A 15,057-nucleotide genomic window follows, 5' to 3' on the forward strand; every position below is an offset into this window, starting at 1 on the left:
GGGCAAAATACAAGTATTTTCCATTGATATAATTATCAAAGTGACTGGTAGTGGGGGGGGGGGAATTTGTTTTAGGATCAGATTTGTAGAACAGAATATTTCTGGGAATCTTGGTAAAAGATACAGTATTGGGGTGTCTATTCAAATCAACAGACTTTGAATTTTTTAAAGTTATGGATGGTCCATTATTTTAGATATATAAAACATTTGATTTTTGAAGGCTGTAAATATGACAATAGAGCAGATTAATTATTTGCAATATATTTATGTTCAACTCGTTTTCGTTCTGCAGTTGACCTTGTAAGTTTGAATACACAAAATGGAATTAATTTGTTTATAAAGTCTCTAATTGTAAAATGATGATGGAGGTAAAAATCTAATTACTCTAGTGTCATTGCTGATAAATCACATTAAAGAAGTGGCCAGAAGCATAAGTTACTTCTGCTTTAACCACACACAGGTTGGAAAAGTTTTGATCATGTTATAACATTTCGCAGTGTGCAAAGTGTTGTCACCTAATATGTTTGGTGTAACTTCTGTTTGTTGGAAAGTATTGATTAGATTTCGATTTTAGTATTGTTATGAGATGATGCAGTGGGCAAGATTTGGCTTTGTAGTTCCTATCCTTGCATTTGAATCCAGATCAGAACAACTTAATAAATTTATCTCCTATAGATGTTACATGTGAAATTGGATTAGCCTTTCCCCAATCTGCAAAGTTGGTTGTCAATTAGGCTGTAGCATTTTCACTATAAGAAGTTACTGGTATATTCAGACCAAGGATAATGTCCATAGTACCATGATCCTGATTTGATGGAGACAGACGTCAGAGCACAGCAAAACATCTGGAAAGCTTCTGAAGTGTCTGCTTTGCTACCGCTGCTACTGTGTGGTAACTGGAATTTCTGGAGCTGAAGGCCTCAAAATCCTCGGCTTTGCGTGTTTCAGCGGCTGGGGAGAGGTCGAAGGCGCTCGGCAGAGGATGGCGCTCGGAAGCTCGGAGTTTTTGGACGGATGGACTGGGTTGGCTGTGGTCGGCTGCTTCCAAGGCATTGGCAAGTTGACGGTGCCTGGAGGTTTATGGTAGGGAGTTTCTCCCTTTTGCCGCCTGCTATCGGGGACTCGGGAGCCAATCGACTCAGGACTTTGAGACTTTTTTTTTACTGTGCCTATGCACTGTTCTTCATCAAATTATGGTATTGCTTTGCACTGCTGTAACTATATGTTATAATTGTTTGGTTTTGTCAGTGTCAGTGTTAGTCTTTGGTCTGTCTTGTTTTCTGTGATATCATGCCGGAGAAACATTGTATCATTTCTTAATGCATGTATGCATTTCTAAATAACAATAAAAAAGGACCCTGAGTGTTCTCATAATCTAATCTAATCTAAATAGTACCATGATCAGAATGATTTGAAGTGTTGGGAACCAAGAGTTCAGTTAGATGGTTGAAAATGAATGTAGCCCGTTTCTCAACATTAATTTCTGGCCGTCGTGAGCAGAACATTCAAGAGAGCAAACTAATTATCAATTGTTGGAATTCTAAGTTGCTATTTTCAAATTATTTATTTTGTGGCTTCCTAGAAAGAGACATTTGCTAAAATTCAAAGGTCAGTCTATTGTTCAGCTTTTATTTACCAGTTTGTTCCTTATTTTTCAACAGCCAAGGAAGTTGCAGGTGCTGTTGATGAGGATGATTTTATCCGAGCATTTGAGGAAGTACCAACAGTTCAGGCGAGTTTGAATCCGCTTAACTCTTCCTTGAATTGTACTTTTGAGACTCTGCTAATTCCAAGTGACTCAAAGTCACAGCGGCAAAAATCTTTTAATTTTGTTTCTTTTACTTCATTTTAAGAATCAGAAATGCAATAGGTAAATGGTATTTCTCTTAAGTAACATCTTTAGTTTATTATATCTATCCTTGGCTTCATAACATTCTGTGATCTCACTCTTCCCATCTCTCAAACCTTTTTGTCCAATAATAGTCCAAATGACTACTCTTTCCTTCCTTGGCTTTAACCATTCTACTATTGATAGTCCTGACCTTAGATGCCAATGCATTCAGCCCTAGAATCCTTTCTTTGAACTTGGACATGAAGTATTTACTAATTTTCTGTTTCTACGAGGTTTGGAGTAGCTTGCTGCTCCAGTTTTCGGTAGTTCTACTTTGAAGCTTATTGAGAAGACTTGCTACATTAATCAGGTTATTTAATTATATTAGTATGTTATAGCTTATTTTTGTTCCTGTTTTATGGTTCAATTTTGTTCCTTGCCTTTAGTGAATGAAAGTAATAAACTAAAAAAATTTGAAAAATTTAGCATCTGATGCAACTCACTAATTTGAATGTTACCTTCTATTTAGATCTTTTCTAATAGAGACCTTGAAGAATCCATCAACAAAATTAGGGAAGTTTTATCAGATGATAAACATGACTGGGAGCAGAGAGTAGCTGCTGTAAGTTTTTGTGCTTCTACATTTGATACACTTTTTAAGTGTTTGAATTTGTTGCAAATAATGAATACATTTTAAAAAATCTACTTGTTTATTGAAGTATGTGTCTTATATTTAAAGTGGGGCATTTGACATTGAATAACATTATTGTCGCACAAAATAAATACCACTTTCAGTGGGTGATGCTCTATAAGAATAGATAATGGTGTACAAGACCGGTCCTAAACTTTTAGAGGGGGTAAGAATATTTTCCTTTCCTGCTATTTCTGCATGGGGTGGTGGGACTCTGAACAGTTACAAGTAATGGGATAAAGCAGTACCCATCAAGAGTAAGTTTAGTAATCAAGATAGCCAGGGTCTCAGTAAAATCAACACCTAGTTAAAGTGCATTTGTTTCAGTGCATGAGGCTTAATGGGCAAAGTGGACAAACTTAACATGGATTGGCTCTGAGGACTGGGCTGTTGAACCATAAGAGAAATATAGCACTGAGAAGGGCAGTACTGGCTGCCCGATATTCCAGAATACAGATGCTACAGTAATTGCAGAGATGCAAGTGAACAGGGAGAGGATATTGCTTTATTTTTAAGGGAGAACATGACAGCAATACTTAGAGATGATATTATTGAGGGATCTTTGGTGAAGCCAAATGGGTAGAACTTTTATATTAAAAAAAAATAAGAATGGGTGGAGGGTCACTGTATTGTTGCTATATTATAGGAATTCCCCCCACCCCCCCAAGTTCAAATACTGCAGTTAGTGGGAACGTGAGCAGGTGTGTAGAAAATCTGTTCATAGTTTTAAGAATAGTAGTGTTGTATTAGTGGAAAATTTTAACAGAACTATGTCTCTTAGTCAATATGCCCAATTTGCTAGAATCCTCCATTACAATACTCAAGTATGGATATCTCCCTGACAGGACAGACTTGCTAGTAGTGACATTGCAATGATAAACAGCAGGAGGGAGGAACTCTCAATATTGGTTCCCAAACCCATGAAGTTTCATGGCAATGGGTTAAAACTTGAACAAGGGAATCCCTGGTTACCAGCTACCACCCCTTTGGCTGATGAATGAATGCTCCTTTCATGCTCCATGATGTTTAAAAGGAGCACAAGGCTTTAAGGATACGGAAAGTATTCTGGTTTGGGAACATCAGTGTCCATCACCAAGAGAGGTTTGGTAGCAGCACCACTGACAATTTTTGGATGACATTGATCAGTTGGTTAATGGTAGATTGAATTTAATCCTTGTAAGTGTGAGATGATGCATTTTGGCAAGACTAATGTCGATAGGACTTGCACAATATGTGGCAAGGCCCGAGGGAATATTGGAAAATTTGAGGAACTTTGGTGTACATGTCCAAGGATTCCTGAAGAGAGCAAAACAAGTAGATGATGTGGTGAAGAAGGCATCTGGGATACTTTGTCCAGAGGGATGCAGTGAAGGTTCACCGGACTGATTCCCAGAATCATGTGATTGGAGTGTAGGGAGAGAGTGATTAGATTGTATTCACTGGAGTTTGGAAAAACCAACAGGATGTAATTAGAACTTGCAAAGTTCTGATGGAATTAGACAGACTGAATGTGGAGTGGATGTTTTCCCTAGATGGGGTGTCTGAAATAAGTGATCGCATTCTTGTTTACTGTGGGAGAAGTTTTAGACTAAGGAGGAGAAATTTGTTCATGGTGGTGAACCTATGGATTTCATTGCCACAAAGGACTGTTGAAGCTATGTTGCTAAATATATTCATGAAGGAGCGCTCCATGGTAGCATAGCAGTTGGGAAGAAAATATTATAGTTTGGGGTTCAGTATGGAATTTGGAGTTCAATTCTGGTGTTCTCTGTAAGCAAGTTTGTACGTTCCTTTCTGTGTGTGTGTGTGTGTGTGTGTGTTTCCAGACATCCCACCCTGCAAAAACTCATTTCAGGGAGGTAGCAGCCCCACGCCCCCCCCCCCAGGGTTGACCTCCAAGGGTGTATGCAATACTTTGTTTAGTGATTTTGTCTAATCTGTAAACCAAATTGGGTATATGCAGACAATGTGACATTAAAATGTGTACATATTATATTATCCTGTTTATTCTATTACACCTTTAAGCAAGTCTACAGGGAGTTTGGCGTCATCATGTAGGACATCAATAGAGTAGCTCCTTAGCAGATAGCCAGCTAGTTTAAATAATGTTAGCTATGCTAATGAATGAATGACACCTGTTAAACTCACCTCAACATGTCTTTTACATTTTAACCCACCATGGACAATAGAAAAGTCACTGTTGCAAACAGTGCAGCGAGCAACACTGTCATTATTTTTGAGGTTGACTGTAAAGCCTGCCCACAAAGAAAACTGATAGGTCTACTTAGCACGAAGAGAGACCAATCAGAATGCTCGCTCTCACTCTCCCTCTCCCTCTCAAAAAAAAATCGATTTGCGGGATATTGTGTATAATTTCGGGGCATTAGGGAGCCACTATCAATATGCGGGAGACTCCCGGAACTTCCGGGAGAGGTGGGATGTCTGTGTTTCTGTGTGTGTGTCTCTCCCCTCAGGGTGCTCTGATTTCCTTCTATAGTCCAAAAAGCGTACTGGTTAATAGGTTAATTGGTCATTTTAAACTGTCCCATGATTAGGCTAGGGTTAAACTTGGTGAGTTGCTGGGCAGGCAGCTTGAAGGGCCTGAAAGGCCTGTTCCACGCTGTATACCAAATTAACAAAAGAAATAAATAAGTAATAGATAATTTCCTGCTGCAAAGCGGTGTTGTGTAAGAGCAGGAATAAGGCGTCCACATAAGTTATGAGTTTTAATGGTATTAAATTGTGGAGCAGACTTGAAGGGCTGAATGCTTGTCCTCTACACTTATTTTTCTATGTAGTTTGTCTGCTAGTGAAGAAGAGAATTACATAGAGACAAGCCTCGTGTTTTTAATACTGGAGACAGGCAGAGTAATAGAAGGTTTGAAGTTTGTTGTTCAAGATGTATGTATAACTTTTTAAAAAGTGATTTACATGGATATGCACAATTTAAGTTTTGTTAGTGATAGCTCAAGACATTAGACAAAATAATCTCGCATCATTTCTGGTTTTCATTTTGCTAATCTTGCATATGAACCATTTACATATAAAACAATTCTTGTTTACAGCTTAAAAAGATTAGGTCTCTATTAATGGGTGGGGCAGCAGAATACGAATCTTTCTTTCAACATCTGCGGCTTTTAGATGGTGCATTCAAATTATCAGCAAAAGACCTACGATCTCAAGTCGTACGTGAAGCCTGTATAACGTTAGGGTAAGTTGTGAAATATGTTGAAATAGACTAAATGAAATGGGCAATGAATTTGTAATTGATATTAGTAATTTGTTTTTAACAATATCACTATTTTTAAAAATTTGTTTCATGGTGATATTTGGCCAAGCAAGTTTACAACCTTCATGTTGGATTTACAAACTGTTTGGTTTTTTTTCCCCGACTTGCAACCCTAACGTTCCTCCAGGCATCCACTAGGTTTTGCAATTTGATTCCTTTCATACTCTCTTGTAATTCACTTTTCGCCTTTCTGTCTTAAAGTTCTCCAGCCATTATTCTGTGCATGCATTCAACTATCATTTTAACTTCTATGAACATAAAATTATAGGATTATTGCAACATAAAAGAGAAGTCTTTTGATTCACGGAGACCGACTAGCTTTTCATAACAGCCATCCAACTCCTTCCAAGACACTGAATTATTTTTTCCTTAGTACTTAGCAGTTTTTTAATGAAAACCATGATTAATTTGCTTCCACCGTAAGATGTAGAGCAGAATTAGGCCATTCGGTCCATTGAGTTAGCTTTGCCATTTGATCATATCTGATGTATTTTCCCCTCAACTCCCTCTTTCTACCCGTAACCTTTGATGCCCTGACTAATCAAGAGCCTATCAACCTCTGCTTTAAATGTATCCAATGACTTGTCCACCTCAGCCACTCACGGTAATGAATTCCACAAATTCACCGTCTCTGGCTAAAGTAATTGTTCTTTATCTCTGTTGTAAAGGGACGTCCTTGCTTTCTGATGCTATGTCCTAGACATTCATAGAAACATAGAACATAGAAAATTACAGCACAATACAGGCCCCTTGGCCCACAATGCTGTGCCGAGCATGTACGTACTTCAGAAATTACCTAGGGTTACCGACAGCCCTCAATTTTTCTAAGCTCCATGTACCTATCCAGGAGTCTCTTAAAAGACCCTATCGTATCTGCCCCCACCACTGTTGCTGGCAGCCCATTTCACTACAGTGACAACTTACCCTTGACAATCCCCTCTATACCCACTTTCAAGCACCTTAAAACTGTGCCTTCTCATGCTAGCCATTTCAGCCCTGGGAAAAAGCCTCTGACTATCCACGCGATCAATGCCTCTCATTCCCACTATAGAAACACTCTTTCTACACCCATGCTATCTAGGCCTTTGAATATTTGGTAGCTTTTAATGAAATTCTCCCCTCATTATTTTCAACTTCAGTGAGTACAGGTCCAGATTTATCTAACTATCCTCATACATTTACACTTTCGTTCCTGGGTTTGTTCTCAGGAACCTCCTCTGGATCGTCTCCAGGGTCAGCACATCCTTTCTTAAATAAGGGGCCCTAAACTACTTACTTTTTTTCCAAATGCAAGTCTTATCAATGCCTAATAAAGCTTCAATTTTGCATCCTTGCATCAGCCTCCCAAGTCCCTTTGCACCTCTAATTTGTGAATTTGCTCCCTGCTTAGAAAATAATGTACACATTTGTTCCTTCTGCCAAAGTGCATAACCATTATATTCCATCTGCTGTCCTTTCAGATAGTGTAGTTCAGATCATAATTACTAAATTAAAGCCTTCTTTCATATTATCTTTGATCTTTTTATTTATGTCACTTTAAATTTTTGATCTCTGGATCTTGAACTTTATTCCATTGGGAACAGTCTTGTCATTCATTTTGTCTGAATACTTTATGATTTTTTGATACTTTTATCAAATCTTCTTTCAATATTTGTTGTTTTAAAGAGAACAATACTGGCTTCTCCAAAGTTCTAGCTCAAATCCTTCATCCTTGAAATTATTCTGGTCTGTGTTTTCAGCATCCTTAAAAGGTGACTATGTTCTCCTTAAAATGTATTGGCCAGAATTAGACACAATTCTCCAATTGTAGCTGACCTAATGTTAGATAAAAGTTCAGTGTTATTTCCATCCCACTGAAATGTATGTCTTCCCGCCTTGTGTAAACATTTTCACCGTCACGTGATTCTCCATTCCACTAACTTTTTTGTCTATCTCTCTGTCCTCATTATTTTGCCTACCTCCATATATTAACTTACCTACACATATTAAAATGGCATTTACAGTCGATATATTCATTTTGATAATCAAATTAGTGAAGCACATTGATGCTGGTATTAATCCAGAGAAACACCACTGTTCAGTGTCCTTCAGCCTTGATCACCGCTAGTGTTCCTTTATCCTTCTACAATTCAGCTACATGCATTTCTGCCATTTCAAATCTTGTTATCTGTGAAATGTGAAAGGGACCGACCTTTTACCATCAAACCTACAAAGCTAAAACCATTTGTGATGGCAGTTTGAATTCACCTCCTGACAGCCTTTTATCCTTCAAACTGCTATGATACTACAGCAATTTTAACCATTCAGTTTTCTTTTCAATGCCAGCTTTTTTTCCCTGGTCTTAGTAAAATTTTCAATATTTGTTTCTAATCCTTGCCTGTCATATAACTATAAAAGCACAGATGTATGCTTATTTGGTATAAAGCTGCCATCAGCATATTTGACATGATCACATTAAGCTCAATTAAGACTTTTCTATCCTTAAATTTTTGTTCCTTTCAAAACATTACAGCCAAAATAATCCAAATTCTTCTGGTTGTTAGTCCCATATTCTGCACATCTCCTCAATGATTATCTCATTCATGAGGCCCACCTCCTAGAGCAGTGACTCCATTCTTTCAAGAACTACTGACCAGTTTAGCTTTAATATTATGTTTCCAGAAGAAAAAAATCCTACTCTTTTAGTTTAATGCATTTTTCTTCCATACATACAAGGGTAATCTTGTACATATGAGTAATGATGCCTGTGTTCCAGTGTTTCTTTGAAACTGAAGAATTGCCAGGAACATAATATTGCTGTCAACATCATGATACCTTTGGGGGGGGGGGTGAAATTGAGCCATTAAATAAACTTGCCTGGATGGTTCTTTTTCAGAGGGGATATTACTTGAGGGCCACTTTTACATTAGGACACCTATCAAGATTTTCTGTCCAGCTTAATTTGTTACTTATGTTCACTGGCAACATTCTTTCCTTTGTGTCAGTAGGTTATGCGTTTTCCCTTTTCAAATGAAACACCAAGTACATAATCTGAGATGACACTATTCAGTGGAACAGCTGATGATAGAGTATTACATAGTCAGAAGTACTTAATTCTGAATGAGTAAGCCAAGGCTCTATCGACTTTCCCAGGCTAAAATGAAAATTGTATCAGTTGTGAGGGAAATAGTCATAGAAAAGTACAGTACAGAAACAAGGCCCTTCGGCCGATCAAATCTATGCCAAACCATTCAAACTGCCTACTCCCATTGACCTTGACCTGCACCAAGACCATAGCCCTCCATACACCCCTACCATCCATGTATCTATCCCAACTTCTCTTAAGTGTTGAAATTGAGCTCACGTGCACCACTTGCGCTGGCAGCTTATTCCACACTCACGACCCTCTGAATGAAGAAGTTTCCCCTCATATGTTCCCCTTAAACTGTATACCTTCCACCTTTAACCCATGACCTCTACTTGTGGTTCCACCCAACTTCAGTAGAAAAGCCCTTCTTGCAATTATCCTATCTATATCCCTAATAAACTTATAAAAATGAACAAGGAGTAAACTATCTATGATGTATCTTGGGATGTCTCTCTTTATTTTTATGTTAAGAGCATGATGTAAATTATTTCTTGTACACATAGCTTATTGTTAATTTAGTAAGTGTTTATAAAAATTGTATCCTCATCATAGCATGCCATTAACACAATGATAACGAAGGAGATAAGCTTTCAAAAGATCAATTTTAACAATGATTTTATAACTATTCTTTGAAACTGTTGTTATCACACAGTTTTATTGTAATTTATGTAGAGATTTGTTCTTCATTGCTACAAATGCTTCATTACTTCAAAGCTTGTATTATCAACTTTTTTTTCTAGGTATCTGTCATCTGTTCTGGGAAACCGGTTTGATCATGGTGCAGAAGCTATTATGCCAACACTATTCAACCTTGTTCCTAATAGTGCCAAAGTTATAGCTACATCTGGTACAGCAGCCATCAGATTAATTATTCGAGTAAGTTTATAAGGTTGAGTAGGTTAGGATCTAATTTCCTGGAGTTCAGGAGAATGAGGAGGGATCTTGTAGTGGTATACAAAATTGAGAACTTTAGATTGGGTGAATGCTTACGCACTTTTGCCCCTGAGCCTGGGTAAGACTAGAATTAGGGGTTGTAGATTTAATAGATGAAATATTTAAGGGGGTTCTGAGAGGGAACTACTTCTGTCAGGGTGGTGTGAATATGGCATGAGCTGCCAGTGGAAGTGATAAATTTGGGTTCAGTTTTTAAAATTAAGGGAAGTTTGGATAAAGTACATGGACGAAAGAGGTAAGAATGCATATGGTCTTGTGGTGGTTCGATGATGGGGCTAGGCAGAATACCAGAGTGGCGTGGTCTAGATGAGCCAAAGTGCCTGTTTCTGTGATGTGCTGTATAACTCTCTAGAAGTTTTATTCAAAATGTATTGGAAAATGGCTGTCAAGATATTCCTTTGGTGAGAGGCTAAATTACATTGTGCATCCACTTCTGTATTCTGGTCTGTTGAACTCGCTGATCTTGTGATCCAAGAAATGGGTCTTCATAATCTTTGATTTGGGAGTGACAATTAGCTGGGCTGCAGAGCTCTTCATTGCTGGGACAGTGTGTAGGTGTCTATCAGAGCTTAAAGTTCATGGGCAAGGATTTAGTAAATAAAATACAATGCAAAGTTATCTATTTTGACAAGATAAAAGCAACAGGTTATCAAAATAATGACAGATCATAGTGTTCTGTGGTATAGAGAGATCTCTCAGCTCACAAAAGGCTGGTATGTGGGTACAGCAAATAATGGAAACTAGCAGATTTGCATTGTTTACTGCTGAAGGAACTGAATACAAATGTAGCCAAGTTTTTGTTCAGTTGTATGTAATTGGCAAGATCATATTTGCATTCCTGTGTATAACATTAGGCTCATTAAAGGAAGGATATTAAAGCAGTGCAATAGGTAGGCTGGCTTCTGAAAAGTAGCATGCTTAACTTTATCCTTTGGCCTTTTGTAGCATGGTTTTGTCAAAAATGCTGTGCATTTTTGTCAGATAGCTATGCAGGTATTTTTTCTTAGGGGGAAAATCTGAGGGATGGACTATTTATGCCACTTAGAGTGCTATTTTTTCTGATAATTAGAAATCTGAGCTTAGTTCATCATAAGGCAAAGAAAACAAAATCTTTGAATGTTTTGAGACAGATGTCTTTAGGTACTAGATATGGAAATTGATGAAAAGTTATCATAGCTGGATGGAAATGTGGAGGTAGAGTTGCAATCGGATCAGCCCTGATCTTACTAAATCACAAGGGAGACAAGAAGATGAGTGGCCATCTAAAGACTGAGTTTGACTCCTTAACATTGAAAACCTAATGGAAACAACGCCCAAGTTGCCTTTATCCGTTTTTAGCAAGGTTTTGGGGAATGGCCAATCTCTAAAATAATCAAAGAAGATGGAGTTAATGAATTTAGAGGGGGGGGAAAGGGGGGTGGAAATGTTGGGAATGGAAAGAGATTGGATGATTTTTTTTAAAAACGTATAGCACACAGTATTGGGGGTAAGGTATTGATGTGGATAGGGAATTGGTTGGCAGACAGGAAGCAAAGAGTGGGAATAAACGGGACCTTTTCAGAATGGCAGACAATGACTAGTGGGGTACCGCAAGGCTCAGTGCTGGGACCGCAGTTGTTTACAATACATATTAATGACTTAGATGAGGGAATTAAATGCAGCATCTCCAAGTTTGCGGATGACACGAAGCTGGGCGGCAGTGTTAGCTGTGAGGAGGATGCTAAGAGGATGCAGGGTGACTTGGATAGGTTAGGTGAGTGGGCAAATTCATGGCAGATGCAATTTAATGTGGATAAATGTGAGGTTATCCACTTTGGTGGCAAAAACAGGAAAACAGATTATTATCTGAATGGTGGCCGATTAGGAAAAGGGGAGGTGCAACGAGACCTGGGTGTCATTATACACCAGTCATTGAGAGTGGGCATGCAGGTACAGCAGGCGGTGAAAAAGGCAAATGGTATGCTGGCATTTATAGCGAGAGGATTTGAGTACAGGAGCAGGGAGGTACTACTGCAGTTGTACAAGGCCTTGGTGAGACCACACTTGGAGTATTGTGTGCAGTTTTGGTCCCCTAATCTGAGGAAAGACATCCTTGCCATAGAGGGAGTACAAAGAAGGTTCACCAGATTGATTCCTGGGATGGCAGGACTTTCATATGATGAAAGACTGGATCAACTAGGCTTATACTCGTTGGAATTTAGAAGACTGAGGGGGGATCTTATTGAAACGTATAAAATCCTAAGGGGATTGGACAGGCTAGATGCAGGAAGATTGTTCCCGATGTTGGGGAAGTCCAGAACGAGGGGTCACAGTTTGAGGATAAAGGGGAAGCCTTTTAGGACTGAGATTAGGAAAAACTTCTTCACACAGAGAGTGGTGAATCTGTGGAATTCTCTGCCACAGGAAACAGTTGAGGCCAGTTCATTGGCTATATTTAAGAGGGAGTTAGATATGGCCCTTGTGGCTAAAGGGATCAGGGGGTGTGGAGGGAAGGCTGGTACAGGGTTCTGAGTTGGATGATCAGCCATGATCATACTGAATGGCAGTGCAGACTCAAAGGGCTGAATGGCCTACTCCTGCACCTATTTTCTGTGTTTCTATGTTTATTATATAGGAACCTAGAAATTAGCACACACAAACTGCTAGAGGAACTCTGTAGGTTGGGCAACATCTATGGAGAGGAATGAACAGTTAGCATTTTTGGCTGAGACCCTACCAAAAGTTTCAGTTTCAAGAGCAGAAACCACTTTTACTGGGAAATTGATGGTTATGAAAAGTTAAGCAAGCTCCATTTTTTTTTTAAAGTAAATACCATCCCAGTTTATGGCTCGGAGTAATAATTTCTATGTCTTTAAATTAATGTTTTTTTCTTGAAAAAAAATCTTTTCCAGCATACGCACTTCCATAGATTAATACCTATTATCTCAAGCAACTGTGCATCAAAGTCTGTGGCCGTTCGGAGGTATGTTTTAACCTGTTTTTTCTTTATTACTGTGATGAATTGCTTTGAAGGAGTAAATGATGCCATGCCTCTGGTGAGATATCAGTGCTAAGGATTTTAAATTTTTGAGTTTATGTACTTGCTAATTGAGGACGTAGCAGTTGCTCATGTTGAAGCTATGGACCTCCAGGTCTCCTATTTCATCAGGAGGAGAATTCTTCTGTCACCAAAGACTCATGAAAATTTCTATAGAGGTACTGTGCGGAGCACTCTGGCTGCGTCACCATCTGACCTGGAGAGGCCACTGCACAGGATCAATAAAAGCTGTAGGAAGTTGTAAAATCAGTTAGCTCTATCATGGGCACGAGTCTCCCCAGCATCCAAGGCACCTTCAAAAGATGATGCCTCAAAAAGACAGCATCCATCATTAAGGACCCCCATCACCCAGGACATGCCCTCTTCACATTGCTATGATCGAGAAGGTACAGGAGCCTGAAGACACAGACTCAATGTTTTAGGAACAGATTTTTCACCGCTGCCATCAGATTTCTGAATGACCAATAAACCTATGAATGCTACCTCTGTATTTTTTACTCTTGTTTTCACTAATTTAATTTAATTTTCTTTTTATTTAAACTTATTGTAATTTATAGTTGTTATTATGTATTGCATTGTACTCCTGCTGCAATGCAACAAATTTCACAACATATGCTAGAGATATTAAACCTGATTCTGAATGACAAGAAGTTTTCCCATCCTATGTCAGCCATCTGCCAAGAAAATTAATCATTTTGTTTTTTTTTTTAAATTTAGGCCATTATGTAAACCTGTTCTATAGTCAGTGATTTTATTTTTGTTTGATCCTTCATTTTAGTTCTTTCATTTTTCCACATTTCACCTTTTCCATTCCTCTTTTCCTTCCCATTTCTCTGTGCTTCTCACTTGCTCTGCCTACCTGGTTTCATAGTCATAGTCATACTTTATTAATCCCGGGGGAAATTGGTTTTCGTTAGTTGCTTCATAAATAATAAATAGTAATAGAACCGTAAATAGTTAAATAGTAATATGTAAATTATGCCAGTAAATTATGAAATAAGTCCAGGACCAGCCTATTGGCTCAGGATGTCTGACCCTCCAAGGGAGGAGTTGTAAAGTTTGATGGCCACAGGCAGGAATGACTTCCTATGATGTTCAGTGCTGCATCTGTGCTGCATTTCCCCTCTTCCTCCTCCATCTTTCAATAGTCTGGTAATTAATAAGAAATTATAATCCCCACAATGCATTATTCTGACTGAAGTCCTTGGTGTCTTGCTGCGGCAAAGCCCAAAATTAGTTTTCATCACCAGTTTTTGGCTTGGCGATCTACAGCCGCAGGCATTCAATAACGTGAGAAATAGTGCCTTTGTATCACAACTGATAGTTTCATCAACTTGTTGCATTAACTGTTTTTCATTCTGCACAAATGCTGCCTGATGTGTTGACTATTTCCTGTAATCTCAATTTTGTTTTCAGTTTTCTGGCATAGCCAATGTTGAGTGTGACAGTTCCAGTGTCATTGGTCTCTGTATTTTTATAGATAATGTCCTCCTCCTCAGCTTAATGTTTTTATTTCTTACTTTTTAAAATTCTTATGAAAGGTCACTAACCTGTGATATTAACTCTGCTTTCCTGATGGTGCCTGACTTGCCAAATTTTCCCCTGCATTTTCTGTTTTCACGTAGAATTTCCAGCATATGTCGGTTTTTGTTTTTTTTTTTTGATTCTGTTGAATTTTATTGAAACATTAATATGCTACATTTTTCAACAATTATGGATTTGCTGTGTGAATGTGGTTGCTTTGTCTTAGTGTAATATATATTTCATACTTGAACTCATAAATTGTTGGTAACTGTTCCAGGATTTGCTGTAAGAACCAGCATCCATTATTGAGTTTAAAGAAAATCAAAGCTTTCGAAAATCTATCATGGATGCAAACATGATAACGTGGTGGACCAATTACAAATAAACCTGATATATTGTTCAAGAGAAGTTCTAAAGTTGCATCCGTCCTTTTCATTTAATTTTATTTAGAGCTACAGCATGATAACTGGCCCTTCCAACCCATTGAACCTGTGCTGCCAAATTACACTTGTGATCAAGTAGCATACTAACCCATAAGTCTTTGGAATGTGGGAGGAAACCAGAGGAAACCCATGTGGTCACGGGGAGAGCGTACAGACTCCTT

General features: G+C 38.4%; 1 protein-coding gene across 9 annotated transcripts in view; it reads left to right on the forward strand.

Moving 5' to 3' along the window:
- clasp1a (cytoplasmic linker associated protein 1a) overlaps positions 1 to 15,057 on the forward strand; it is a 296,574-nt gene that overhangs the window by 134,192 nt on the left and 147,325 nt on the right. For all 9 annotated transcript variants that reach the window (XM_072258680.1, XM_072258685.1, XM_072258683.1 and 6 more), the window contains exons 10-14: positions 1,662 to 1,732; positions 2,361 to 2,453; positions 5,588 to 5,733; positions 9,679 to 9,814; positions 12,784 to 12,854. In XM_072258680.1, the coding sequence (XP_072114781.1) occupies positions 1,662 to 1,732; positions 2,361 to 2,453; positions 5,588 to 5,733; positions 9,679 to 9,814; positions 12,784 to 12,854 (517 nt within the window). The remainder of the gene's footprint in view (positions 1 to 1,661; positions 1,733 to 2,360; positions 2,454 to 5,587; positions 5,734 to 9,678; positions 9,815 to 12,783; positions 12,855 to 15,057) is intronic.

Source organism: Mobula birostris, chromosome 5 (assembly GCF_030028105.1).
Source record: "Mobula birostris isolate sMobBir1 chromosome 5, sMobBir1.hap1, whole genome shotgun sequence".
Lineage (NCBI taxonomy): Eukaryota > Metazoa > Chordata > Chondrichthyes > Myliobatiformes > Myliobatidae > Mobula > Mobula birostris.